Source organism: Staurois parvus, unplaced genomic scaffold (genome assembly GCF_062004578.1).
Source record: "Staurois parvus isolate SC_StPar_1 unplaced genomic scaffold, SC_StPar_1.0 ptg000530l, whole genome shotgun sequence".
NCBI classification, from domain to species: Eukaryota; Metazoa; Chordata; class Amphibia; order Anura; family Ranidae; genus Staurois; species Staurois parvus.
In genome coordinates, this window is record NW_028318326.1 from 10,595,423 (window position 1) to 10,622,114 (window position 26,692).

At 40.8% G+C, this 26,692-nt stretch overlaps 1 protein-coding gene across 2 annotated transcripts in view; it reads right to left on the minus strand.

The window, feature by feature from the left end:
• METAP1D (methionyl aminopeptidase type 1D, mitochondrial) overlaps positions 1-26,692 on the minus strand; it is a 284,813-nt gene that overhangs the window by 119,603 nt on the left and 138,518 nt on the right. Inside the window, exons 3-5 of one of the 2 annotated variants that reach the window (XM_089690509.1) lie at positions 26,193-26,342; positions 20,575-20,723; positions 7,187-7,229 (exon numbers count right to left, since the gene is read on the minus strand). In XM_089690509.1, the coding sequence (XP_089546635.1) occupies positions 7,187-7,229; positions 20,575-20,723; positions 26,193-26,342 (342 nt within the window). The remainder of the gene's footprint in view (positions 1-7,186; positions 7,230-20,574; positions 20,724-26,192; positions 26,343-26,692) is intronic. The other variant, XM_089690510.1, reaches the window with a different exon arrangement.

Below are 26,692 nucleotides of genomic sequence, written 5' to 3' on the forward strand. Positions count from 1 at the left end.
GGATTTGTAGAGGGAGAACACTCGAGGGGATCTGGTTTTGCGCCATAATCGATCCAGTGCGTGACTGTGTCGTTTGAGACATTTTGTATGGTCATTCTGCATGGGTTGAAGCCGTCGGGGTCTGATGTTACATGTGGTTAGGGGTGCCAGGGAGTCTAGGGCAGCCGACAGTGAGTCGTTGTACGCAGTAGTGGCCAGGTCAGGGCATGACAGGGGAAGGATACTGTCATACAGACGGTCAGCTGCCGAGTGGCAGCTTACCCTCTCAGTGCCGGTGGGGGTGGTGGTAGCTCCCCTCTCTCTGGCATGGACAGCGGCGTCCTGGTTCAGGCGTCGGGCAGTAGCGTGGCTTTGGAGGCAGCGGTAGGCCGCAGGGGACAGGGCGCCCAGTACTCCTCCTGGGCGATGGCAGGACCTCCGGAGCGGTTGGGGAGGGTACCGATGGGGGCGGGGTGGCGTCCCCTCTGGAGCGGGGGTTGCCGTGGTCCTCCGCGGTTCGCTGCGGCCGGCAGGAAAGGCCGCGGGTTCAGGGGCCGTGGTAGGCTGCGAGTCGCCGGGGCTCCGCTGGAGGGACAGAGCACCCAGCACCCCTTCTGGGTGTTGGGAGGACCTCCTGGGGATGCTCCGGAGTCTGCTACCCCCCGGACGGCGGCGGATTCGGCGGGGACGCAGGAGCTGGCGATTGATGGGGCAATATTCTTTAAAATAATACCAATGGGGCAATATTTCTCCCACTGACACCAATGATGGGGTGCTATTCCTTCCAATGACACCAACAATGGGGTAATACTGCTTCCACTCACACCAACAATGGGGCACTGTTCCCCCCAATGACACCAATGTTGGGGCAATATTTCTTCCAATGATACAAACAATAGGGCACTATTCCTTCCACAGCACCACACCAGCTTGTACAGAATTTTTTTTTAAAGATTGTTATTGTTAAAGATTGTTATTTTGTAACAGCCAATGTGTTTCGGTGGCTCAGCACTTCCCCATCATCAAGGCTAAAAACAGGAGGATGCAGGCACTTGGATTGAAAAGGCCTGAAAAATGAACTGTTACTGCACATTAAAAAGTATAACCAAGAATACTTGACTATGTTGTTGCACTTAGATGGCTACAATCACCAAACAAAATTTGTAAACATAATTTTCAAGTTTGACAGTACTGCACCTTTCAAAGATTTTGTATATTGACACATCTATAATAAGCTGAAAACCTAAAGTGTAACCAAAGGCAATTTTTTTCTTTTTTAGTTTTGGGTAATGGAGAGGGATTAGAATTGCAGTCTGTGCCCCCATTAGGGAGATTCACCCTCTCTATATGTCCTAATAACCACCATCATCAAAAGCGAAGGTAAATTAAAATCCCAAATTTTCACATCAAAACACTAATACAGCAGAAATCTACTGTCCAAAATGAAAAAAAGTCTTGCCTTTAGTTACACTTTAAAGCAGAACTCCACTCTCTAAATCAACAATGACTATTTTTAATCCTTAGGTTGCTAACATTACTAAATAGATAGGAAGGTATGTTATACTAGAAAAGCTACAATTTCTGGGGAAATTGTGTGAAGTGTTCTTGCCTCCAACTCACACTCTAGCTTTTGTCACTCTGCTGCCTGCTCACACACCTGGGTTCCTATGGCAACTCACTCTACAGCAAGGGCAGAGAAGAGAGGTTAAAAACAAACTGCTCCAACTTGCTCACTTCACTGGAAGTTGCCATCTTCAAACGATTGTAGTTTAAAAATTATAAATCCTACACCGAAGAGCTTTATATTGTGAGAATCACAAGACCCAGACCTACATTTTGATGCATAGTATGTCTCTGAAATATTACAAATGAAGGCACAGTCACAGTTTAGATATTGCCCTTCAAATTTGAGGTGGCTAGAGTGGAGTTTCAATGAATGTCAATGGGCGGTGTGAGTTGCAAACAAATGGTCATATTGTGAAAACTATCAGGACTATGGCTTAGCCGTGGACATTTTTAGTGGCAGCAGGGATAGCTGAACGTTTTGATATAAGATTTGTGTCGGTGGGCTTGAAAATGAGGGAGTGATGGCAGTTTAGAAATCATGTCCTGGGTTTTTCAGCTCACACTCTAGCTTTTGTCAGCTCCCACTCTAGTTTTGAACATTCCGCCATTCATTCCTATGGGACCAATTTCACCACAAAAACGCCGATATTTTGTGAACCATTCGGCGAAATGTTCCACAAAGTAATAGCACACCAATCGGGAACAATCCGCACGGTTCAGTATATTACAGTCTATGTAGTATAAAAACTGTGGGAGGAGTTAGGGTGATAAATTTGGCTATAATAAAAAGAATATATATGTGAGATAACAGTAAGTGGTCTTGCCATGCAAGAACACTTAATTATGATGTATTCTGAATCTGAACTAAAGAGGTACTTGAGAGGAGGAGTTTCAGGAGGTGGAGTCAGTACAGGAATCACTGCTTGCAGGCAGCAAGGTACCATGGGATATGTAGTCCTTGGTAATTAAATGTACACAGCAGAGGAAAAGGATGGCCAGCAGACAAGTGGAACTCACAGCATGAAAGGAGATTTTTCAAGTAAGTTTATACTGGATTGTCAAAAAATAACTATGGTCTGCATTGCTTTACAGTGCTGATGTTATAAAATGAATGAATGCTGTGACCCGTTGCGGAGAGTTTCCATTTTCCTGCCAAAGAGAGGATATTCCTCCAAAGCGAGGAAATCCCCATTGGAAAATTTCCCCTCTATTCCTGTTCTGGTGACCACCCAAAATTTTGGATTTTCTTTTACTTTCACTTTTGATAATGGTAAACAGGACAAATAGAGAGGGTGAATCTCCCTAAAAGGGGCATAGGCAGCAATAAAAACTGGACAGGTGTTTAAATCCCTCTCCACTATCCAAAACTTAAAAAAAAAAAGTTTTGCCTTTAGTTTTACTTTAAAAGATAACTTATTTTGTATAATTAATTTTTAACTATACTCACCTCTCCTGGGAGATTCAGTGTGCAGCCTACAGGAAGCCCTACATCCATGGATGCAAACTCTGCAGAAGAATCTTCTGCAAACACGCAGAGAAAATCCCCTTCATCAGCATTGTGCTGATCCAGCAATTGTTGACTACTGCATATGACAAGCACATCATGGATTTATGATTAATCTGAAAACACTGTTGCTATGCAGTGCATAACTCCAGTATGACTACAGCATAAGGCCCAATTCATGCAAGAGGTACACTTTTCACTTTAAGTGTGTTACATGTGCAATGTACTAAAATAAGCAGAACCTTAAATTTACATTGCAGGCAAAATTAAAGTGGTTCTAAAGCCTTGAAGTATAACTAAAAGGTAAAACTTTTTTTTTAGTTTTTGGCTAAAATGCAGAAGGATTAGAACGCATGTCAGTTTTTTTTATTGCTGCCTGTGCCCCAAAATTCCCCCTCTCCATTTGTGCTGTTTACCATTATCATTGAAAGCGAAAGTAAAAGAAAATCCCAAATTTTGGGTTGTCCCCAGAAAAGTAATAATGGGGAATTCTTTCAATGGGGACACTAGTTCTAGTGACCTGGGAGTCCCCAAGGAACTCCCTTAATTAGCAGGGACTGTTTGGCTATGAGACAGAAGGTGAATGGAAATCTCCGCAATGGGACACAGATGGCAAAACAAAAATCTGATAGGGGTTAAAACCCTCCCTTGCTCTATACAAAATAAAAAAAAAAGTTTAATTTATAGTTCTACTTTAAGGTTTTTTTTTTTACCTTGGTGCATTCTCTAGGGTCACTGGCTAGAATTCCAACCATGGCACTACCTGCCTTGAGTTTGCATGTTCTCCTTGTGACTGCGTGGGTTTCCTCTGGGTACTCTGGTTTCCTCCCACATTCCAAAGCCATGCTGGTAGGTTGGCTCTTGTTTAAATTGACCCTAGTATGTGTATTTATGAGTGTGAGTTAGGAACCTTAGATTGAAAGCTTCTTGAGGGCAGGGACTAATGTGAATGTACAATACTTGTGTAAAGTGCCAACTAAGTTATTGGCACTGTATAAGTACCTGTAGTTTATAAATAAAATGTGTCCAGGATCACCCCAGCCCCACTTATGTGAGCCTGAATTTGATCCAGTGACGTGCAGAAGAGCAGCGTCTCTCTCCGTCCTCTCCATCCTCACAGGGGACATTGATATCATTGATCCATCGGCTCAGGTTGTTTTCAATAATCCTATGGCGAGGAGTGCAGGACAAGGCAAGTCTCTACTGTCTGTGTCTGAAAATTCAGGCAGTAGGGCCCAGGAGCGAGTCCACACGAGTACCCCCCTTAGCAAGTGGCTTGCTATGGGGGGTACTTGGCAGGGGGGAGTAGCCAGAAGTCCCAGGCGGGCGACCCCAAAGAGGGGGATAAGGGAGAAAATGTTTCATGGCTCAGACTTCAGCAAGTACACCCCCACTGAACCTGTGAGATGTTCTCTGGATTCCACCTACAGATGAAAGTAAATAATCTGATTTTAGTACTGCAGTAATGTTTGCTGGATATCATTAGCTCAGGATTGATGATTTAAGAATTGTTTTAGTGTACACTGCTAATAACTTTTATATGCAACACATTTTGCCAGATTTTATTCATACAAAAAAGCAACCTGCCGGCAAAAAAAGTTTTCCTTTGACCTCTCCTTTGATGCTTTCCAATGTATTACCAAGAGCTTGTTTGTTATTTGTAGTTTACATGTGTTTAATTGAATGTCATTGTAGCATAAGGCTTACTGCATAGGAAGCCTAGTGGTCTAATAATCTGAATATACACTGGCATTCACAGCATGTAAACTTGCCTCCACTGCTGGGGATACTTTGGGGTACTAAATGTCTCAGATCTGTTGTGGAATTACTTAGTGCCAGGGTGCCGGCACCAAAAGCTATTGGCCTGTACATCTTCCCACTGTTGATGTTGGAGGACTGTTTAATTTTGGTATAATTGGTGGCACATGCTTAAAAATGCATCTTTGGTCACTGACCTACTGAATCTGAGAAACCCACTGTGAACCTAGTAGTGCAGATATATTTATCAATTTCAAAAATAGCAGCGCTAACTATGGTGCTCCGGCTGTCCTGGTAGTACAAGTCCCAGCATACCAGCAGTTGTGGTCCTAGGCACAATTTGCTGAAGTAGCTCTTTAGCCATGTTTAGCGGAAGTGATGTAACATTCGTTTGCTTCTGCTGTTTGATGAGACACCTAGCTAACTGGTGGGAAGACTCACTTTTGTCATTCACTGCGTGCACGGATAGTAATACGGAGTCATGTCAGAGCTTACTGAGCTTCAAAGAGGGTAAATTGTTGGTGCCCGCTTAGCTGGTGTAGCTGAAACTGAAGCTGAAAATTTATTTGCAGTGTTGCAAGGTATAGTATTAAAGGTTATGATGGCATATACAGTTTCTGGGAAACCATCGTCTGATAAGCATAAGCGTGGATGACATGTTCAACTGACTGAAAGAGACAAAAAAGGATACTGAGCAGGATTGTGACCTAGAATAGGAAAACAACTGCTGAAAAAGTGACTGCAGAGCTCAATCTCAGTCTTCCAATGCCCGTGTCCACAAAAACTGTGCAGAGGGAACTCGATAAGCAAAGCATTTAGGGGTGAGCTGTAATTGCCAAAAAACTAGTGACTGTGTCAGGAATCCCCGCTGCGACGGGCTCGGCGCAGGCGCAGTGCACCACCCCGTGTCAGAATGCGGGCACTGAGACCTGGCCGTCCGCGGCGAGGAAGTTCGCGCATGCGCAGTAGGGACCGCGGGCGCGCACGTGGCACCAATGGCAGCGCAGGGCGGGATATTTAAACGGCCCTGAGCTGTCATTCAGTGCCTTCTGGTCTTTCCTTGTATCCTGTATCTGCGAACCTGTTCTAAGTAAGTTATTGACCCAGATTGTACCTGACCTTGTTGCCTTCTCCTGCCCAGACCCTTGCTTTGCCTGACCTCTCTCCTGAATGCCCCCGTTTGGATCTGACCTTCCATTGCTGACCTGGCGTGTGACCCGACTACTCTCTGCCCGCTGCCTTGTACTGCTCCGTCCCCACTGTTACCGACCCGGCCCGTTTGACCCCGCACTTGCTCAGCCATCCATCCATCCATCCATCCCGACGGGATCACCCGACCTCCTCACATCAGGCTCTTCCCTGCGGGAGCCCCTGGCCAGTGGAGTGCTAGTGGTACCGCCTGGTGGTCCCTTACAGACTGATATTAATGCTCAGAAAAGGAGAGAGGTGCAACACTCATAAATCGTGGACTATCAATCAATGGAATACTGTAATATAGTTGATGAATTGAGCTTCACACTGTTCCCAACTACTGGACATGTTTACGTGTGGCAAACAGCATCCCATACTTATGACTAGGACTGTCTTATGCCAACGATAAAGCATGGTGGCATTGCAATCATGGTTTGGGCAGTCATATCTTGATATTCTGCAGGTCCCATCATCACCTTGAAAGGCAGAGTCACTACCAGCGACTATGTACAAATATTGGCAGATCTTGTGCACCCCATTGTTTCCTGAAGACAGCGCCATTTACCAAGGCAATAATGCTCAGATTCACACAGCTGGTGTTGTCAAATTGTGGTTTGACGAGCATGCAGACGAAGTCCCAAACCTTTCCTGGGCGCCTCAGTCGCCAGACCTCAATATCATATAGCCATCATGGTCAATTTTGGAGAACAAGGTTCAGGCTCATTTGCCTCCTCTGGCATCTCTACGAAAACTGGAATGATTTTTGCATGAAGAGTGGCATCATATTTCATTATCCACCATCCAAGACTTACAGTATATTTGTCAATTCCCAGGAGAATTCAGACCGTCTTGGATGCTAAAGGCGGTCCAACACCATATTAGATAACAATTTTATTCTTTAACTTCTATATGTTTCCAACCCCTGTATATGCTGAACAGTCTTTGACTTCTGTGAGAAGCATGAAATGGCAACACGAAAAGTTACTACTTAGTTTCCTGGTGGCTGCTCTGAGTTCTTGAGTTTTAAGGCTACTGAAGAGCCAATGACGGAGCAATGATATAGAAAGGATTCAGAGTGCAATTCATTAAGGACACAGTCATCAAGCAAGTTATTTTTAACACAAAAAGGGGAACAGGTGGTTTTGTTAAATTGTAAAGCCAATTAAAGGTGTTTAATAAGTGACTCACAGTGACGTCTATGTTGATAATGTCTCCATCCGCAAGAGGTCGGCTTTAAAAAGAAAAGAAAATTTATTTAAGCCACCAATAGCATACACTTCTATTTTAAGCCTATGATAAGCTGGGCAGTTATCACAATCACATTGAAACATGTATTTGTTCACTTAAATACAATAAGGGATATTTTTATAATGTACCTTGAATATTTAAATCTGTACCAAAGCCCTAAAAGCAAGTCATACACTTTCTTAATGATCCAACATATGGACAATGTAACATTTTCAAATGATGCAGCCAAATAAAGTATTGGTTGGGGTAATCTGGCAGTATCTGAGTTAAATGTACATTCTGAATAAATCATAGGATGCCAAATTGGAATTTGGGGTAGATAGGCATTGCCTTTTTCTTTATAATTATAGTCATACTGACTTGGATTTTTTATTATTTAGGTCTAAGGGTATTTTGAAGGAAAAGTCAGTTATTCCTTCACTATAGCCTTGTATTGTATATATTTAAGCTGTTCCTGCTTAACATGTGACAACCGTAAAGAGATTACACTGTGGCAGATTTACTGTAGACAGCATTTGCAATGATGTTTGGAGGAGCTGCCTATGTATCCACAGGCAAATCTGATAGGAATGCCACAATAACAGGCAAACTATGAGAGTGCAATCTGGGTGTGGGGGAAAATCTGATAAATAATGTTGCATTAACTAGCTTGATATGCTGGTAGATCATAGTTTTGAAGTAAACCTGTGCCCAGAAAAATATAGTAAACTGCTACTAGTTGTTTAAAACAGACACCTAGCGGTAATTGGGCATACTGGGTTTCAGGGATTCGGGTTATTGAACAAGGGATAGGAAGGGAGAGAGAAATATAAAGATAGAGAAAGAAGGACAAAGGCATGGAGTAAGTGTGAGAGGGAGAGAAGGAGAGAGAGAGGTAAAGAAAGAGAAGAAAGGAGAGAGATATTAATCACTAACCCCAATGCAAAGCATAGATATGACCACATCATCCAGTTTACAAAAATCGATGTTCTAGAACTGGACAGATCATAGGGAAGAACATCTAAATTAATAATGGCCAAGTTAGACACTAACTGAACATTTTCTGTACATTTGGGATTAAGACATTAAGGGGAAATTGACCAGGTCATTGAAATACATAAATTTATCTAGAGTATTGAACATTCAGGAAATTTGTTCACATTAAGATCACTGCATAAGACTCAAGGTATCGCCACATTGCAGCAGGAAGTAACTAAATTAAAATGGAAGCCAAACCAATCATTCCCATTTATCCTATAGAGAAAATCCAATCACAGCTTGCACAACAGACACAAAAACTAAAATCATGGAAGTTTTGGCAGGTCTTGGGGGTGTACAACCACTACAACCAAGTTCCATCAGCACCAATCTCGCTTGAAAGGAGCAGTTTCCATGACTGGCTGCCAAACTTGCTGTAGGTAAAAAAAGGTTATTACAGATTTGTTATGTTTAATATAATTTGTCATTAGTATATTCTACCCCTTCTTTGCAAATTCATATAATTTGTAGCTTTTTATACCGTCAGTCTTTATTAAAGTTTTATAATAGGAAAGAAAGAACAAATACATTGAATCACTTAAGAAAATATATCCAGGGTATGTAACAGATTCATTATGTTACTAAAAATAGAGGCAACAGCATATATGTTAACCAATTCAATACCGGGCACTTTTACACCTTCCAGTTTTTACTTTTACACCAGGCCAGTTTTCAGGTTTCAGCGCTCTCACATTTTGAATGACAATTGCGCGGTCATACAACATTATACCCAAACTAAAATTTTATCATTTTCTTCACACAACTAGAGCTTTCTTATGGTGGTATTTAATCACTGCTGGGATTTTTATTTTTTGCTAAATTAACAAAAAAAGACCAAAAGGTTTGAAAAAAAACACGTTTTTCTTTGTTTCTGTTATAAAAGTTTGCAAATAAATAATTGTTCTTCATAAATTTAGGCTGAGATGCATTCTGCTACATGTCTTTGGTGAAAATACCCCATATTAGGATGTATTTTTTAGTTTGTAGGAAAGTTATAGAGTTCACAAACTATGGTATAGATCTGAATATTAATTAATCCTGAAGTACTGACAGCCAATCTAATTTCTTGAGGTCCAAGAATGTCAGAACAGTACAGATATCCCCAAATGACCCCTTTTTGCAGAGTAGACAGTCCAACGTACTTCATAGGAGGCATGGCGAGTTTTTTGAAGTTGTATTTTTTTTGTCATAATATTTCGGAAAATTAAAAAAATTAGTTTCACTATATTTTTTTTTACATATTGTCACCAGTGCAGTACAGCGTCATCATATAACTGGCATGGCAGTGATCAGGGACACTGACTGGTGACAGTATGAAAAAAAAAAATATATATTTTTTTATTTTTTATTACATTTTTTTTAAGATTTTTTTTCATATTTCACTATGACCAAAGTAATACAATGTTACCATAGTAACATTGTACTACTTTGGGGAAGCTGCGCGGCTCTGCAGGAGCGCAATCTGCGCATGTGCGGGAGGACGCCCGGAACACTGATGACATTTGCCGGCCGCCATTCGGCCATAGGGCGGGTGGCAAATGGTTAATAAACATGTGTATCTCAACTTTATTTATAAAAAAAAAACTAAAACATTAAACATACACAATAACATAACAGTGAGTACGTTAATGAAGATTATGAAAGAAAGAGGTGTACAAAGAGGCTAGCTTACTAATGTAAACATTATAATTAAGTTGCACAAAAGTCATATTAGAATGCATAGCATCTGCTTTTGTAATGATAGGATCAATAGGTAAATTTATAGTATAAGATGTATAAATACATATACAGTTGTGTTCAAAATAATAGCAGTGTGTTGAAAAAGGTGAATAAAGCTCAAAATCCTTCTAATAGCTTTTATTTCCATACACACAAATGCATTGGGAACACTACACATTCTATTCCAAATCAAAACATGAAGAAAAATATATCAAATTTGTGTTGTTCCTCTAAAAAAATTGAAGAATATGAATATTAGACTGTTAAAAAAAATAGCAGTGTTTGTATTCTTCTTTACAAACTCAAACATTCACTATATAAACTGAAAAATGTTTGAAGATTTTGCTTTCCTTTGAATCACTTAATGAATATTTAGTTGTATAAGCACTGTTTCTGAGAACTGCTGGACATCTGTGTTGCATGGAGTCAACCAACTTCTGGCACCTGTGAACAGGTATTCCAGCCCAGGATGATTGGACTACATTCCACAGTTCTTCTCTATTTCTTGGTTTTGCCTCAGAAACTGCATTTTTGATGTCACCCCACAAGTTTTCTATTGGATTAAGATCCGGGGATTGGGCTGGCCACTCCATAACGTCAATCTTGTTGGTCTGGAACCAAGATGTTGCACGTTTACTGGTGTGTTTGGGGTCGTCTTGTTGGAACACCCATTTCAAGGGCATTTCCTCTTCAGCATTAGGCAGCATGACCTCTTCAAGTATTCTGATGTATTCAAACTGATCCGTGATCCCTGGTATGCGATAAATAGGCCCAACACCGTAGTATGAGAAACATCCCCATATCATGATGCTTGTGCAACCATGCTTCACTGTCTTCACAGTGTACTGTGGCTTGAATTCAGTGTTTGGGGGTCGTCTGACAAACTGTCTCCGGCCACTAGACCCAAAAAGAGCAATCTTACTTTCATCAGTCCACAAAATGTTGCGCCATTTCTCTTTAGGCCAGTCAATTGTAACCTCTTCAGCACATGTCTTTTTTTCAACAGTGGGACTTTGCGGGGGCTTCTTGCAGATAGCTTGGCTTCACATAGGCGTCTTCTAATTGTAACAGTACTCACAGGTAACTTTAGACCTTCTTTGATCTTCCTGGAGCTGATTGTTGGCTGAGTCCTTGCCATTTTGGCTATTCTTCTATCCATTCGAATGGTAGTTTTTAGCTTTCTTCCACGTCTTTCAGGTTTTGGTTGCCATTTTAAAGCATTTGCGATCATTTTAGCTGAGCAGTCTATCATTTTCTGCACTTCTTTATATGTTTTCCCCTCTCCAATAAACTTTTTAATCAAGGTACGCTGTTCTTCTGAACAATGTCTGGAAAGACCCATTTTCCTCAGAATTTCAGAGAGAAATGCACTGTAACCAGCATGTACAACATTTGCTGCCTTCCTTCCTTAAATAAGGGCAATAATTGCCACCTGTTTTTCAAAGAATGAATGACCTCACTAATAGAACTCCACACTGCTATTATTTTGAACATGCCCCTTTCAATTAGTGATTCAATTACACAGAATCAGCAGCATGCATGTCATGACTGTTGGGTCTGTTGGATTTCTATTACTCTACTACACCTGCTAGTAAATTATTTGCCATGTAGAAATATCATTTCTACCAAAAACAGTGATTGATCAGGTTAATGATGTCTGACTGCTATTATTTTGAACACAACTGTATACAACTAGAAAAGCTACAATTTCTGGGGAAATTGTGTGAAGTGTTCTTGCCTCCACCAGTAGTTTACAACTGGAGTGGGCGGAGTAACTGGGTGGAGTGGCTTGAGTAACTGTTGTGTGGTTGGAGTGCCTGGAGTAACTGTGAAAAGGTCACTGGGTGGCGTGAGTTGCAAACAAATGGTCATATTGTGAAAACTATCAGGACTATGGCTTAGCCGTGGACATTTTTAGTGGCAGCAGGGATAGCTGAACATTTTGATATAAGATTTGTGTAGGTGGGCTTGCAAATGAGGGAGTGATGGCAGTTTAGAAATCATGTCCTGATTTTTCAGCTCACACTCTAGCTTTTGTCACTCTGCTGCCTGCTCACACACCTGGGTTCCTATGACAACTCACTCTACATCAAGGGCAGAGAAGAGCGGTTAAAAACAAACTGCTCCAACTTGCTCACTTCACTGACAGTTGCCATTTCAAACAGTTGTAGTTTAAAAATTATAAATCCTACACCGAAGAGCTTTATATTGTGAGAATCACAAGACCCAGACCTACATTTTGATGCATAGTATGTCTCTGAAATATTAACAGTAAGTGGTCTTGCCATGCAAAAACACTTAATTATACATACGCACACTCTATATACTAGATAGATAGAATTTGTTTTTAAGTGTTCTTGCATGGCAAGACCACTTACTGTTATCTCACATATATATTCTTATTATTATAGGCAAATTTTCCACCCTAACTCCTCCCACAGTTTTTACACTACATAGACAGTACTATACCGAAACGTGCGGATTGTTCCCGATTGGTGTGCTATTACTTTGTGGAATGTTTCGCCGAATGGTTCACGAAATATCGGCGTTTTTGTGGTGAAATTGGTCCCATAGGAATAAATGACGGAATGTTCAAAACTAAAGTGGGAGCTGACAAAAGCTAGAGTGTGAGCTGAAAAATCAGGACATGATTTCTAAACTGACATCACTCCCTCATTTTCAAGCCCACCTACACAAATCTTATATCAAAACGTTCAGCTATCCCTGCTGCCACTAAAAATGTCCACGGCTAAGCCATAGTCCTGATAGTTTTCACAATATGACCATTTGTTTGCAACTCACGCCGCCCATTGACATTCATTGAAACTCCACTCTAGCCACCTCCAATTTAAGGGCAACAGTCTAAACTGCAACTGTGCCTTCAATTGTAATATTTCAGAGACATACTATGCATCAAAACGTAGGTCTGGGTCTTGTGATTCTCTAAATATAAAGCTCTTTGGTGTAAGATTTATCATTTTTAAACTACAACCGTTTGAAGATGGCAACCGCCAGTGAAGTGAGCAAGTTGGAACAGTTTGTTTTTAACCACTCTTCTCTGCCCTTACTGTAGAGTGAGTTGCCATAGGAACCCAGGTGTGTGAGCAGGCAGCAGAGTGACAACAGCTAGAGTGTGAGTTGTAGACTACTGGTGGAGGCCAGAAATTGTAGCTTTTCTAGTTTTAAATTTAGGTTTCTTAACATAAGGCAGTCTCCATGGCAGACAACAAATACATTTCCAGATACAAAGGCAAAGATACATCTATGAATAACAATCGGATCTAATATGCAAGTCCAGAGTCCAAATAATGGAAAAGGAAATGAACAAAGTGCAATGAACAATAACATCACCGAATAACGTAGCACTGTATTCAAGACACATTTAACTGTAACTCCCTGATGGGAAGAGAGGGTACTCTCCCCATCAAGTGGCAAGGAATGCAGAGAGCTAGAAAAGGAACAGAGGGAAAAAGCAGAAGAGAGGAAGAATAGGGGATGGAATAAAATGTAAAAAAAAAAAAGAAAAGGTTCAGTCTGAGGGGGGATAAATAATGTTTTTCCACTCAGCAGGGCCCAGATCAAAGAGGGCTTTACCCTTCTCAGAATAAACAAACATATTCCAAAAACCCCATGTTTTGGAATATACCTCTCATTTGTGTTGTGAAGTCATGACAAAGTCCTCCATCTGGTTCAAATCCTCTACTTTCATGAGCCATAGTCAAATGAACGGACGTTGTGTACTTTTCCATGTAAAAGAATTGCAAGATTTAGCAGCATTAAGAAGGTGGCAAATTGACTCTTTGTATACTTTGGCGGGTATGCTGGAAGCATGTAGGAGGAAAAAGGCCGGATCATATAGAACCACATAATCACTAAATTGTTGGGTCAACCTACGGACCTCTTTCCAGAAACCAGTCAGTGTGGGGGCAGTACCAGAAAATATGTAATAATGTTCCTCACTACCTTTGGCTGCGCCAACATTTATCAGTAGTAGTTGGGAAAAGTTTATGTAAGAAGGCAGGGGTATGATACCATCTAGTGATAATCTTAAAGTTAGTTTCCTGAAATTTTGTACAGACTGAAGATTTGAGGGCAAAATGAATTACGTTTGTCCTCTGAGAGTCACTGAAGGTCTGACCAAAGTCTACTTTCCATTTGTCCGGAAAGGGTGGGCAGTAATCCACTGAGGGTGTTATCAGAAAAGCATACATGACAACAAACAGAAAGTACCATCCCTTTGGGCTGGGTACAAAGCCGGGGTTACCCAGGACTAGGAACAACTGGGAGTTCACAGAAGGCAGGTCAGTAGTAGAGAACAGCTGAAAACATTGGTGGGCAGTGGTGCCCACTAATGGATGTACTCAGAGAGGGTGGAAGCTCCCTATAGCACCACGGCAAGCAACAGAGCATCGGTCAGCTATGGGCTTGTTCTAGCCGTGGTCAAAGTGCAATCTCTATATGTCAACACCAATCTATGAGGCGGCAGAGGTGTGCTGCCTGGTAATAGTTCTGAAGGTCAAGGAAAGCCAAGACGCCGACTTGTTTATGAAAAGTCAGGAGGTTGCAACGGAGGCAGAGCCTCCTTCCAGCCCAGATAAATTTGGTAAGAAGAGTGATCCCTTTTAATGTAGCTGAAAAGAAGTGCTTGAAACAAATATAAAAATTTTGGCAAAGTGGACATCTTATCTATATTACATCTCCCAAACCAGGAGTGGAGACTATGCTGCCATTTTTCCAATAGTGTATGAACCGTATTGAGAAGCAGAGTAAAATTAAGTTCAAAGGTAAGGGATATGCTCGCTGGAATATAAGTACCCAGATATGTTAAGGCCATCTCTGTCCAATTGAGTTTAAAGGACCGTTTACACACATAATTTTAATTTAAGCCAATTATGCCATGTAGTAGAAGTGTACATGTCAATTTTTTGAAAGATGGGTAAGAGTTCTCCCTTTTTTTTTCAAAGTATTCTTTTTTCTAGAGTCTAGATTGATTAAGACCATTTTGGCTTCATTGGTAGTATTTGTATTGTGAGCTAGTCACTTGTTGGGAATATAAGATAGCACACATCCTCTAGATTGTAGACTCACAGGGATGAATCCCACTTTCCTATTGTTTCTTGTTATTGCTACAACTGTGTGTACCTCTCTTTGAAACATTAGTTTTGTATTATTTTCCTTGCTATATAAGCAATAGCACTTTGTACAGTGCCACTCATGAAAGTACTCTAAATAGAAAAACTATAATAATAATCTATTCAACTTGCAAAGGATGTATTCAGGCTTACTGATCACTATAACTGCTAAACACTACACTTTTCCTATGTCCATATTAAAAAAATTGAATGTTAAGGCTGTTTATGCATAACTGTTTTGAACTACTATCCTACTGTACTATAATTCATTTAGTGACCAGTGAAATAGCACACCTGAAAGCATATAGGCTTTGAGTTTCAATTGTGTGTGAAGGCTTAAATGGCTGTATGAATATCATTGTTCTTGTCAGTGTTAATTATTCCTCTATATAATTATCAATTGAGTGACAGACAGCGCAGCTTCCTGCTTCAATTCCTCTGGAACTAAATCCCTCTGTCCCTTTTTCCTCCAACACGGTCCTTCCTTAGACCTAATATATGATCTCACTCAACTTAGGGCAGCATGTGAATAGCAAAAACTTCCTTGCAGCTTTGGATCTTGGGGTTTGTATCACACCAGAGACACTAGCTGTATAGACTTTTTATGTTGTCACTGTGTTTGTGTGAGTTTACTTTGACTGCTCCAGTTTCTCCCAACAGTCCAAAAATATAACTATCTGCCATTTCACTGATTTTTTTTTATAGTATGTATGTTCATCAGTGACATCTGACTTGAGGAGGTGGCTTATATGAATGTTTAGTATGCCAACATTACATATAAATCAGATAAATAAATATTTTGCTTGTTGATGTAGCTGCAGGTGTTTCAAAAAGCACAGTAGTTTACTGTCTAACATTATATATATAATAAAGTAGAAATGTTGCCCCTACCAATTATCATATTGTATTTTTTTTTTACATTTTCTAACTTACTGCAGAAAGAAATGGAATTAAACTTTTATCAAAGAACAGTAGAGTCAAATCACCAGTGTGCTTACGTGGCATGTTTTTTTTGTCGCTCCATGTAATTTTTTCTGAAATAATACAGTAGCTGTAGAGATATGTATATATATATATATATATATATATATATATATATATATATACACACATACACATACACATACAGTACACACAGTGGGGAAAATTCTTTGATCCCCTGCAGATTTTGTACGTTTTCCCACTTACAAAGAAATGAAGGGTGTATCATTTTTATCATAGTTGTAGTTTAAATCATGGAGACAGAACATCAACCAAATATCCAGAAAAAAAACACAATACAAATGTTATAAATTGAGTTGCAGTTCAGTGAGTAAAATAAGTATTTGAATCCCAAGTAAAACATGACTTAGTACTTGGTAGAGAAACCTTTGTTGGCAAACACAGAGGTAAGATGTTTCTTGTCTTCTAGTTGGTTACCAGGTTTGCACACATCTCAGGAGGGATTTTGGTCCACTCTTCCGTAAAGATCTTCTCTAAATCCTTAAGGTTTCTTGGCTGACGCTTGCCAACTCAAAGTTTCAGCTCCCTCTATAAATTTTCTATAGGATTAAGGTCTGGAGAGTGGCTAGGCCACTCCATGACCTTATAGTGCTTTTTCTTGAGCCACTCCTTTCTTGACTTGGCAGTATGTTTTGGGTCATTGTCATGCTGGAAGACCCATCCACGACCCATCTTCAGTGTTCTGGCTGAGGGAAGAAGGTATTTATACAAGATTTTACAATAGAAGGCCCCGTCCATTGGCCCATCAATGCAGCAAAGTTGGCCTGTACCTTTAGCAGAGAAACAGCCCCAAAGCATAATGTTTCCACCTCCATGCTTGACTGTACGGATGGTGTTCTTAGGGTCACAGTCAGCATTTTTCTTCCTCCAAACACGGCAAGTCAAATAATTCCAAAGAGTTCAATTTTGGTCAGATCTGACTACAGCAATTTCTCCCAATCCTTCTCTGAATCATTTAGATGTTCACTGGCAAACTTCAGCTGTGCCTTCTTGAAGAGGGGGACCTTGCAGATTTCAATCCATATTATGTTACCACTGGTTTAATTGGTGACTGTGGTCCCAACTGCCTTGAGATCATTAACAAGCTCCTCCCGTGTAGTTTTGGGCTGATCTCTCACTTTTCTCGTGATCATCCATGAAATCTTGCATGGAGTTTCAGACTGAGGGTGATTGATGGTTATTTTGTATTTCTTCCATTTTTTAATAATCGCTCCAACAGTTGTCTCCTTCTCACCAAACTTCTTGCTGATGGTCTTGCAGCCCATTCCAGCCTTGTGCAGGTCTACAATCTTGTCCCTGGCATCCCCTTTGACAGCTCTTTGGTCTTGCCCATGGTGATGGTGAGGTTTGAATGGAAGATAGATTCTGTGGACAGGTGTCTTTTATACACATGACAAGTTGTTTTCTTAAATTGCCAGGACTTATCTGTGTACCACATGAGCACATAGAGAGTCTGTGGGAGCCAGAATTACTGTTGGTTGGTAGGGGATCAAATACTTATTTTACTCACATGCTCAGTAGGTCCTCAGCTGCAGTATATCTTTCCACCAGGTCCACCAGCTGGTTTGCAGTCTTAGGGTCTCCATGGCTAACCCACTTCCTCAAAGTGGCAGGAAGCGCACATAGATACTGGTCCATGACCAAACGCTCCACAAGCTGACAAGGGCTGATTGGCTGATAAAGTTTCTAGCTGGAGCCACTTCCTGGTGAGATACATTAAGTCACATATCTGGGAGCAGGGTGGCTTGTCAGAACTATATGACCACCGATGCACCCGCTGAGCTCGGACCACAATGGTCACACCCAAGCACGCAAGAACTTCAGCTTTCAATTCCTCATATTTCTGGGCAACCTCTGGTTCCAGGTCATAATAGGGTTCACCCGTCAGAAAAGGTGCTAGCAGCCCCACTCATTACTCCTGTTGCCATCCTTCTCAAACAGCAACTCTCTCAAAAGTTGTGAGGTAGGCTTCCACATCATCTGTCTGTGTCATCTTTTGCAAGTAATAGCTGTCACGCCACATTTTCTGTTCCACTGGCAACCGACCTGCGGACTCCTTCTTTAAATTCCTCCAGGTGTGGGACCACCTCTTTAAGGATCTCTTGGTCTGCATGTTGGGCTTTCGCAAACTGGCAATTCGCCTCCTGCTGAGCTGCCATGGCTTCTGCGAACTGGCAGTTGGTTTCCCGCTAGGTCGCAGTAGCTTGCAGTAAGGCTCTTATTACATCTTACATCTTCCCACTTGCTCAGGAAGCTGCCCGCCAAATCCACCATATGCACCAGGACCAAATGGCTTACACCCACATGTCCTAAAACACATGAGCTCTATCATTTCAAAGCCATCATTTTTAGATTTTAGGTAATCTTTAAAAGAGAAATATGGGGTTTGTTGTTTTCCCCAAAATATACTTGCCTAGGTGGATGCAGCATCAGTCAGATTCTGCACCTGTCCCCTGCTGGCTCTAAGTGCGAGAACTCAGCGATCACATGACCGTTGAGTTCTCACAGCCACTCTGAGCACCGCTGTCTACTCTGCCCCCTTGCGCTCACAGGAGAACTGGCTTGTGGAGAAGGAGGGTTCTACTGGCTCAGGCTCTCAGCGGCTCGCTGAGAGGCTGAGCCTGGTGCCGCTCCAGACTCTGGGGTGGATCTTTCCCCAGCCTGGACTGGATGAATGACATCAGCCAACAGAAGGTTTCATCCCGCTGTCAGCTGAAAATGGGTCACAGGAGTGCAGAACGTGATCCACAGAAGTACAGCCAAAAGAGCTTTGGATGTACAGTAGTTCTTTAATGACTGGCATAAAAGATCACACAGATGGGTTTTACTAGAAAAAAAAAAATTTAAGCAATAGCCAGCATGGATTCATGAAAGAGAAATTGTCAAACAACCTGATTTCTTTTTATAAGAAGGTAAGCAAAAGCTTAGATAAAGGAGTGGCTGTGAATGAAGTATACTTGGATTTTGCAAAAGCGTTTGACACAGTTCCCAACACATGGCTAATGTGTAAGGTAAAGTCTACAGGCTTGGAAAAATCAGTTTGTAAATGGATAGAAAACTTGTAAATAGACCGTATTCAGAGAGTAGTGGTTAATGATTCATACTCTGAATGGTCTAGGGTTGTTAGTGGTGTACCCTAAGGTTCAGTGTTAGGACCCTTACTTTTTAATACATTCATAAATGATAAAGAGTCTGGGATTAAAAGTACCATTTCATTCTTTGCAGATGACACCAAGCTGTGCAGTGGAATAATGTCCTTACAGGATGTCTTCAACATACAAGGCAACCTCATTGCTCTGTTTAATTGGGGAACTTTGTGTCAAATGAGGTTAATGCTGATAAATGTAAAGTTATGCACTTGGGGACTAAAAATTTTCATACATCATACATTCTAGAAGGAGAACAGCTGGGGGAAATCAATGGTGGAGAAGGATCTGGGAGTTCTGGTAGATCATAGGGTTAATAATGGCATGCAATGCCAATCTGTGGTTTCCAAAGCGAGCAAAATCCTCTCTTGTATTAAAAGTGGTATAGACTCCAGAGAGAGAGAGAGAGAGAGAGAGAGAGAGAGAGAGAGAGAGAGAGAGACAGACATCATTTTACCCCTGTACAAATCATTAGTAAGACCTCATCTGGAATATGCAGTTCAGTTTTGGGCACCATTTTACATAAAAGGATATCGGAGAACTGGGGAAGGTACAAAGGAGGGCAACCAAACTGATAAGAGGCATGGAGAAGCTCAGCTATGAGGAAAGATTAGAGGAACAGAATTATTCTGTCTTGAGAAGAGGAGATTAAGGGGGGATATGATCACCATGTTTAAATGCATAAGAGGTCCATATATTGAACTTGGTGTAGAGTTATTCACTTTAAGGTCATCACAGAGGACAAGGGGGGACTCTATGTCTGGAGGAAAAGAGATTTAATCTCCAAATTCAGAAGGGCTTCTTCAAAGTAAGAGTTGTGAAAATGTGGAAAAGACTCCCTCAAGAGCTGGTTCTGGCCAGCTCAGTAGATTGTTTTAAAGAATGCCTGGATTCTTTCCTAAATGCATGATACTATAACTGGATACTAATATGTATAGGTAAAGTTGATCTAGGGAATAGAAGATCAGGAAGGAATTTGTTATCCCGCTTGAGAAAATCAGATCATGCTTTATTGGGGCTCTTTGCCTTTCTCTGGATCAACTGTGGGTATTGGATTACTGGATAGTGAATATGGTGGTTTTCAATTTGTGTGTTGTAGTATGTGTGTGTTTCTCTCTGTTGGTTGAACTGGATGGACTTTTGTCTTTCTTTAACCAGATTAACAAGGTAAATATATATATATACATATATATATATATCCAGGGCATGTCTTATCTAAAAAGTTGGATGTGTTCAAACAGGTCTGTTTTTCCCAATCCTGGAAAGTTGGACAGTACACAGACAAATACATGAATTTAATATACAGCAGTACCTGTCTGGAATTCCATGGCACACCACATTGTTCACTGAAGTGCACACTGACTTGGGGAACCCTCCATAACCTAATGGAGATGGATAAGCATTCCGACTGATAATGTTCTTATGTACAAATGCATCTATTTCCTCTGTTGTCATGCCAACCTGGAGCAGAGAGGAAGCGAGAGACATATACTATAACTTGTGTCAAGGTATAATCTGCTACGTGCACACATAAATAGGTACAGCTGTATGCTGTAAATAGGTAATCACAGTTGCAAGCATTGTGATTATGAGAAAACAAAACAAATGTTGCTATAATAAACCATCTAATTTGTAGCCAAGGGACCACCAATAAATCTTGGTATTATTTTGGTCTACAAGGCTGGAACAGTAAATAGCAGAATTATATCCCAGTTAGAAATACAACATATTTCAACATGGTTTTGTTTTCTTAAAGCTTCTGGAAGATAAAAAAAAACACCAATCAATAAATAAACCAATAAATGCAAATATCTGAATTTGTTTTGATAGTAGCCACTTCCTGCCTGTAGGACATCATATAACATTCTCGGGTTGAGGTGGTTATCCCGGGATGATGCCTGCACCTGCAAAAATCAAAATTGCCAAGAAGCAATTCCCAGTTGCACATAAGTGATTTGAATGGATAAATAGCCACTCTATCACCTCTTGGGGCAGCAGAAGTTTGTCACTTCTGCTTCCCTCCCACCCTCTTCTCCCGCCGCTTTCTCTGGCTCACCCATCCGGTCGCAGAGTCTGGGACCAATGCAATGGCAGTGACACTACACAGTGAGCGATGAACGGATGTTGTCCCTTCCTCTGTGACCCTGGAAGCAGGAAGCGATGAGGATTTTGTCACTTCCAAGTTCCGCTCTTTGCTTACCTGGCCATCAGCGGCCAGGTAAACAGCTGATCAGATTGAGCTGTGTCTGATCAGCTGCCTTGCAGGTCAGAGGAGATATCTGGGGTCCAAAAGACCCCAGATCTCTCTGTAAAGAGGACCTGTCATGGCCCATACTCTCACAAAGGATGTTGTTCATCCCTTGTGAAAGCAATAAAGTTAATTTTAAAAAAATTAGTGACAGTGTAAATAAAATTTTTAAAAAAAAAATAATGTATAGGTGCCCCTCCCCCTGTGCTTACGCACAAACGCGATCGCATATGCAAGTCCCACATGCATATGTAAACGGTGATTGCACCACACTTGTGAGGTATCATCCTGAATGTCCGAGCAAGAGCAATAATTTTAGCTCTGGACCTGCTGCATAGCTCTAACTGGTGACCTGTAAAGACTTTTGAAGCGTCGCCTATAGAGAATTTTAGGTACCATATTTTAACAAAGAATTAGGTATTATATAGTGTTTGTGTGCAAAAAAATTCAAGTGTTTTTTTTCCCCAAAAAATTGCTTTTGAAAAAGTGTTGCAAAAATACCGTGTGACACAAAAAATTGCAATTCCCACCATTTTATTATGTAGGGCCTCTGCTAAAAAATAAATAATGTTTGGGAGTTTTAAGTAATTTTCTAGCAAAAAATACTGAATTTTACAGCAACATTCAGACTGGGAGAAGAAAGGGTTAGGCTCTGCTGCACACATGCACTGCCAGGGAGAATGCTGACAGGAAAAGAGAGCAGAGTGAGCAGAGAGATGACCGTAACACAGTGCTACTGCCAAATCTCTGTCCAATCACAAGGTTGGGGGGTTGACCTAATGTCCTTTATCAAGCTGTGCTGTTGCTGTAATAGTCTGAATTTGTTTTGATATTAGCCTCTTCCTGCCTGTAGCACATCATATGGCATTCTAGGGTTGAGTTGGTTATACCGGGATGATGCCTGCACCTGCAAAAATCAAAATTGGCAGGAGGCGAGTCCCTGTTGAGCATAAGTGATTTGAGTGGCTGAATAGTGGCTGAATCCAGGCATGGGGTGCCTGGATCACAAGAGCAGCTGCATAAAGTTACACATTTTTTGGCAGGTAAACTTGTTCCAATATAAGTATGTCAACTGTATATTTTAGCGGTTACCAGAATTTTTACTTTAATTGGCTCATGCTGATTCTGAACACATTACAACCATGGATACATATGATCACAGATATCATTATTCTCAGATCTCCTGGGTGAGCACAGGTGGCAATATACACTATTTTGCTCAGGGACTGGACCAATTTCAGTTTAATTCAACCTAAAGAAAACAATAATACTGACATCAGTGTTTACTGTGCAAAACACTGAGCTCTGTGTTAAGGTATCCATTAGCTGTAAACGTCTATGGCTTTATTTGTAAGGGGTAAGGAGGCTATCACAAAAATTCATATGATATGGATGGGGGTACCAAAATAGCTGTAGCCATAGTAAAAAATGTTTTCATCCATATACAAAAATATTGGCAACCCTACATTTCTGTCAGATACTGCACCACTACTCACCGAAAACTGTTGCAATTCCAAATGTTTAGGCATTCCCATGTTTACTCCTTTTGTTTGCATTGGTATGACAAAAAAGTGGCGAAACAAAAAGCCAAATCTGACACATTCCATGCAAAAGCCCAAAAATGAACTGGATAATATTATTAGCAGCTTCAAATTTAGTATTTGGTAGCACACCCCTTGGAAAAAATAATTTAAATCAACCACTTCCAGTAACCATCAATGAGTTTCTTACACCTCTCTACAGGAAATGGGAACTGCTCTTCTTTTGCCAACTGCTTCAGGTCTCTCAGATTGGAAAGATTCCTTTTCCCAACTGCTGTTTTGAGATCTCTCCACAGTTGTTCTATGAGATTGGGATCTAGATTCATTGCTGGCCAGTTCAGTACTCTCCAGCACTTTGTCCATTTCTGGGTGCTTCATGACGTGTGCTTTGGATCATTGTCTTATTGTAAGAACCATAACCTCTTACGGAGACCCAACTTTCTTACACTGGGCCCTACATTGCACCCCAGAATTCTTTGGTAGGCTTCAGATTTCATAATGTCATGCAAATGGTCAAGACATCCAGTGCCTGAAGCAGCAAAGCAACCCCAAAACATCAGTGAACCTCCACCATGTCTGACTGTAGGGACTGTATTCTTTTCTTTAAAGGCCTCATTTCTTTTCCTGAAAACAAAACAAGCAGTAATTTAGTTTCGTCTGTCCACACACAGCACATTTTCCAAAAAGGATTTTGGCTTTCTTCAGATAAGTTTTGGCAAACTCCAGTCTGGATTTTTTATGTTTCTGTGTTAGCAGTGGGGTCCTCCTGGGTTTCCTACTATAGCATCCCTTTTTATTTAGATGGCGACGTATACTGCGAGCTGACACAGTTGTACCTTGTGCCTGAAGGTCAGCTTAATTTGTCTGGAAGTTGATTGAGGTTCTTTATCCACCATTCGAACAATCCTTCGTTGCAATCTTTGATCAAGTTTTTCTCTTTTATACACGTCCATAGAGATTAGCCAAAGTGCCATGGGCTGTAAACTTCTTGACAATGTTGCGCATAGTGGACACAGGAACATTAATATCTGTTCATTGATACAGGTGAGTTTAATTACAAATTACAGGAGCATCACAAACTTGGAATGTAATCATTTCTTACAATTTTGAGAAGGTGCCAATAATTTTGTTCAGTCCATTTTTGGGGTTTTGCATGGAATGTGTCAGATTTAGCTTTTTGTTTCTCCACTGTTTTGTGTCAAACCAATACAAACAAAAGAAATAAACATGAGAATGCCGAAACATTTGTAATTTCGAAAATTTTCTGGGCAAAGTAGTGCATTATCTGACAGAAATGCAGAGGTGCCAATATATTTGGCCATGACTGTAGGTCCAAATCATGCAAACTTGAAAAGCTGAACATTTTTAGACGATCACTTAAAAGTGATTCTAAAGCCTTTTTTTTTTAAATAACAAACATGTCTATACTTACCTGCTGTGTGCAGTGGTTTTGCACTAAGCAGCCCAGATCCTCCTCTTCTCGAGTCCCCTGCTGGTGCTCCTGGCCCCTCCCTTCAGTCCGGTGCCTCCACAGCAAGCTCTGGGGGCACCTGCTGCTTCATGTGTCCATTCACACACGGAGCTGCGGCTCGGCTCTGCCCACTCTCTCTTCTCATTGACTCACTGGCTATGATTGTCTTAGCCAATGAGGAGAGGGAGTCCCAGGATAACTGAGACTCCAGTGCACATTGCTAAAATGCATGAAGGTGAAAAACCTTAAGCCTTCAGAACCACTTTAATTTTAATATAAGATGCAAGAGGGGAAAAAAGAGCAAACTCTTTTTTTTCCATGCCCATGTTTTATTTATGCAATTCTACAAAAATAAAGTATATATACTGTACATTATTCAGCTATTTACTAGTTTAAAAATTCGAATGTGCAAAAAAATTAGTTTGAATTAAATAAGCATTCTTGGTCTTGTGGTAGAGGGGTTGTGTCCTCAAAAAGCTGTTTCAGGTATTAATTATAAGGTATTTCAATATGTGAGCAATTAAAGGATATGTTCACATTTTACAAATTATTATTATTATTATGCATTATTATGCAAATATGCATTTACTATTTTTTTTCATTCGGTTCCTGTAAAGTATTGCACCTGTGATCAGCAGATCACAGTAAATGTTCGGCTCCTGCAGGCTGTTAGTGTAGCTGTTCGCCCGTACCTCTGATACAGGCAGGCAATTACTGAATGACAGGAAGCTCAATAGTCAAGAGCACTCTCCAGCGCCCTCACAGTTCACTGAGAACTGCAAATAGTCCGCTGCAAAGAACTCTGAATGAATGACATACATGGCCGTGTGGGCAGAGCCCCACACAGCCATGCTCTTTTCAAATTCTGACAGCAGGTGCGGGCAGAAGATCCCCAGCCCTCTATCATAGGAGGGGGGTCGAGGGGAGTCCTGCAGGAGCGGGAACATGTTACATGTTCCACCCTAAAAACTGACCCTTTAAGGGATCTTTTGTCCTCCACCTTAAAAAGTAAAAGATAATTGTTGGCAGTGCAATCACGCTTTAAGCATTATATACTAAACAGATAATTGTAACAGAATAAACTAATCTATTTGCAAAAATGTCAATTTGAACTGATAAATTGGTCATTTTGAAGCTGAACTCAAAGAAAACTATTAAATGCACTTTTGAAATACATATTGTATCCATGAACTGTTTTACCTGCCAATATAGTGAGCCTTGTTTTTCAGACAACCGTACCAGCCATATCAGAGAACGTTTCTCTGCAGATGGTACTGTAAGAACCACAAATTGGTCAAGGACCCAAACCCAACCTGTTGATTGGGCAATGAAGGAGCAACAGAAAACTGATGGAGTTCATCCCTGAGCTCCCCGTCCGGGTTTACATTTTATACTGAAAGCACTGTACAAAACTGGCTCAGAACGTTGCCCCTCCTTCTCACTTTTGCTGTGCAGGTGATTGCAGGAAACTAATATAAAGACATATTCCGGTACTATTTTTAGTTAAAATCAATGTAAAGGTTTTTAATGTATACATAACATAATTTATACAGTTTAAACTTTACAGTTTTTATTCCTGCCTGAAGTTCTGCTTTAATATTCCAGTGAAAAGGAGACTTGTTTATCTTACAATTTCAAGCATTGGGTGATACGCTCTGTGCTTCCATTACCTTTACGATTTTTCCAGTCATAAGTAAAATGTGACGAGCTAGCTGACAAGCCTGGCGAAGCCCTTCAATCTGATCTTCGTCCTTAATTTCAATAAAGTCTCCCCATTCAGGCACAATGCCTGTCGTCACATAGTCTGGCTTCATTATGTGCTTCAAGGAAAAGGATTGGAAAGGAAGATCACAAAAAAAGCACAACAATGGGATCATTTTCTCAAACAGTCCCCCTACTTCATGGCAACTTGCCCTTTAAGTTCGAGCAGTGACCTTCATGAGCCACCAAGCAAACCCCCAAGGCTTCTTCAATGTTCGTTCCACTGCCCTTTTGAACTTAACATTGCCTGATACAAGCAGCTTATACAGCTTGTGAACTACAAACTGTCGCACAAGCAAAATACATAACACCACAAGTTTCCTGAAACATATTTCTCCAACATAAGCAAACCGAGAAAGATTCCCAAATTTCCCAGCAGTAATACCTGAGTGTTTGTTCTTTCACATTA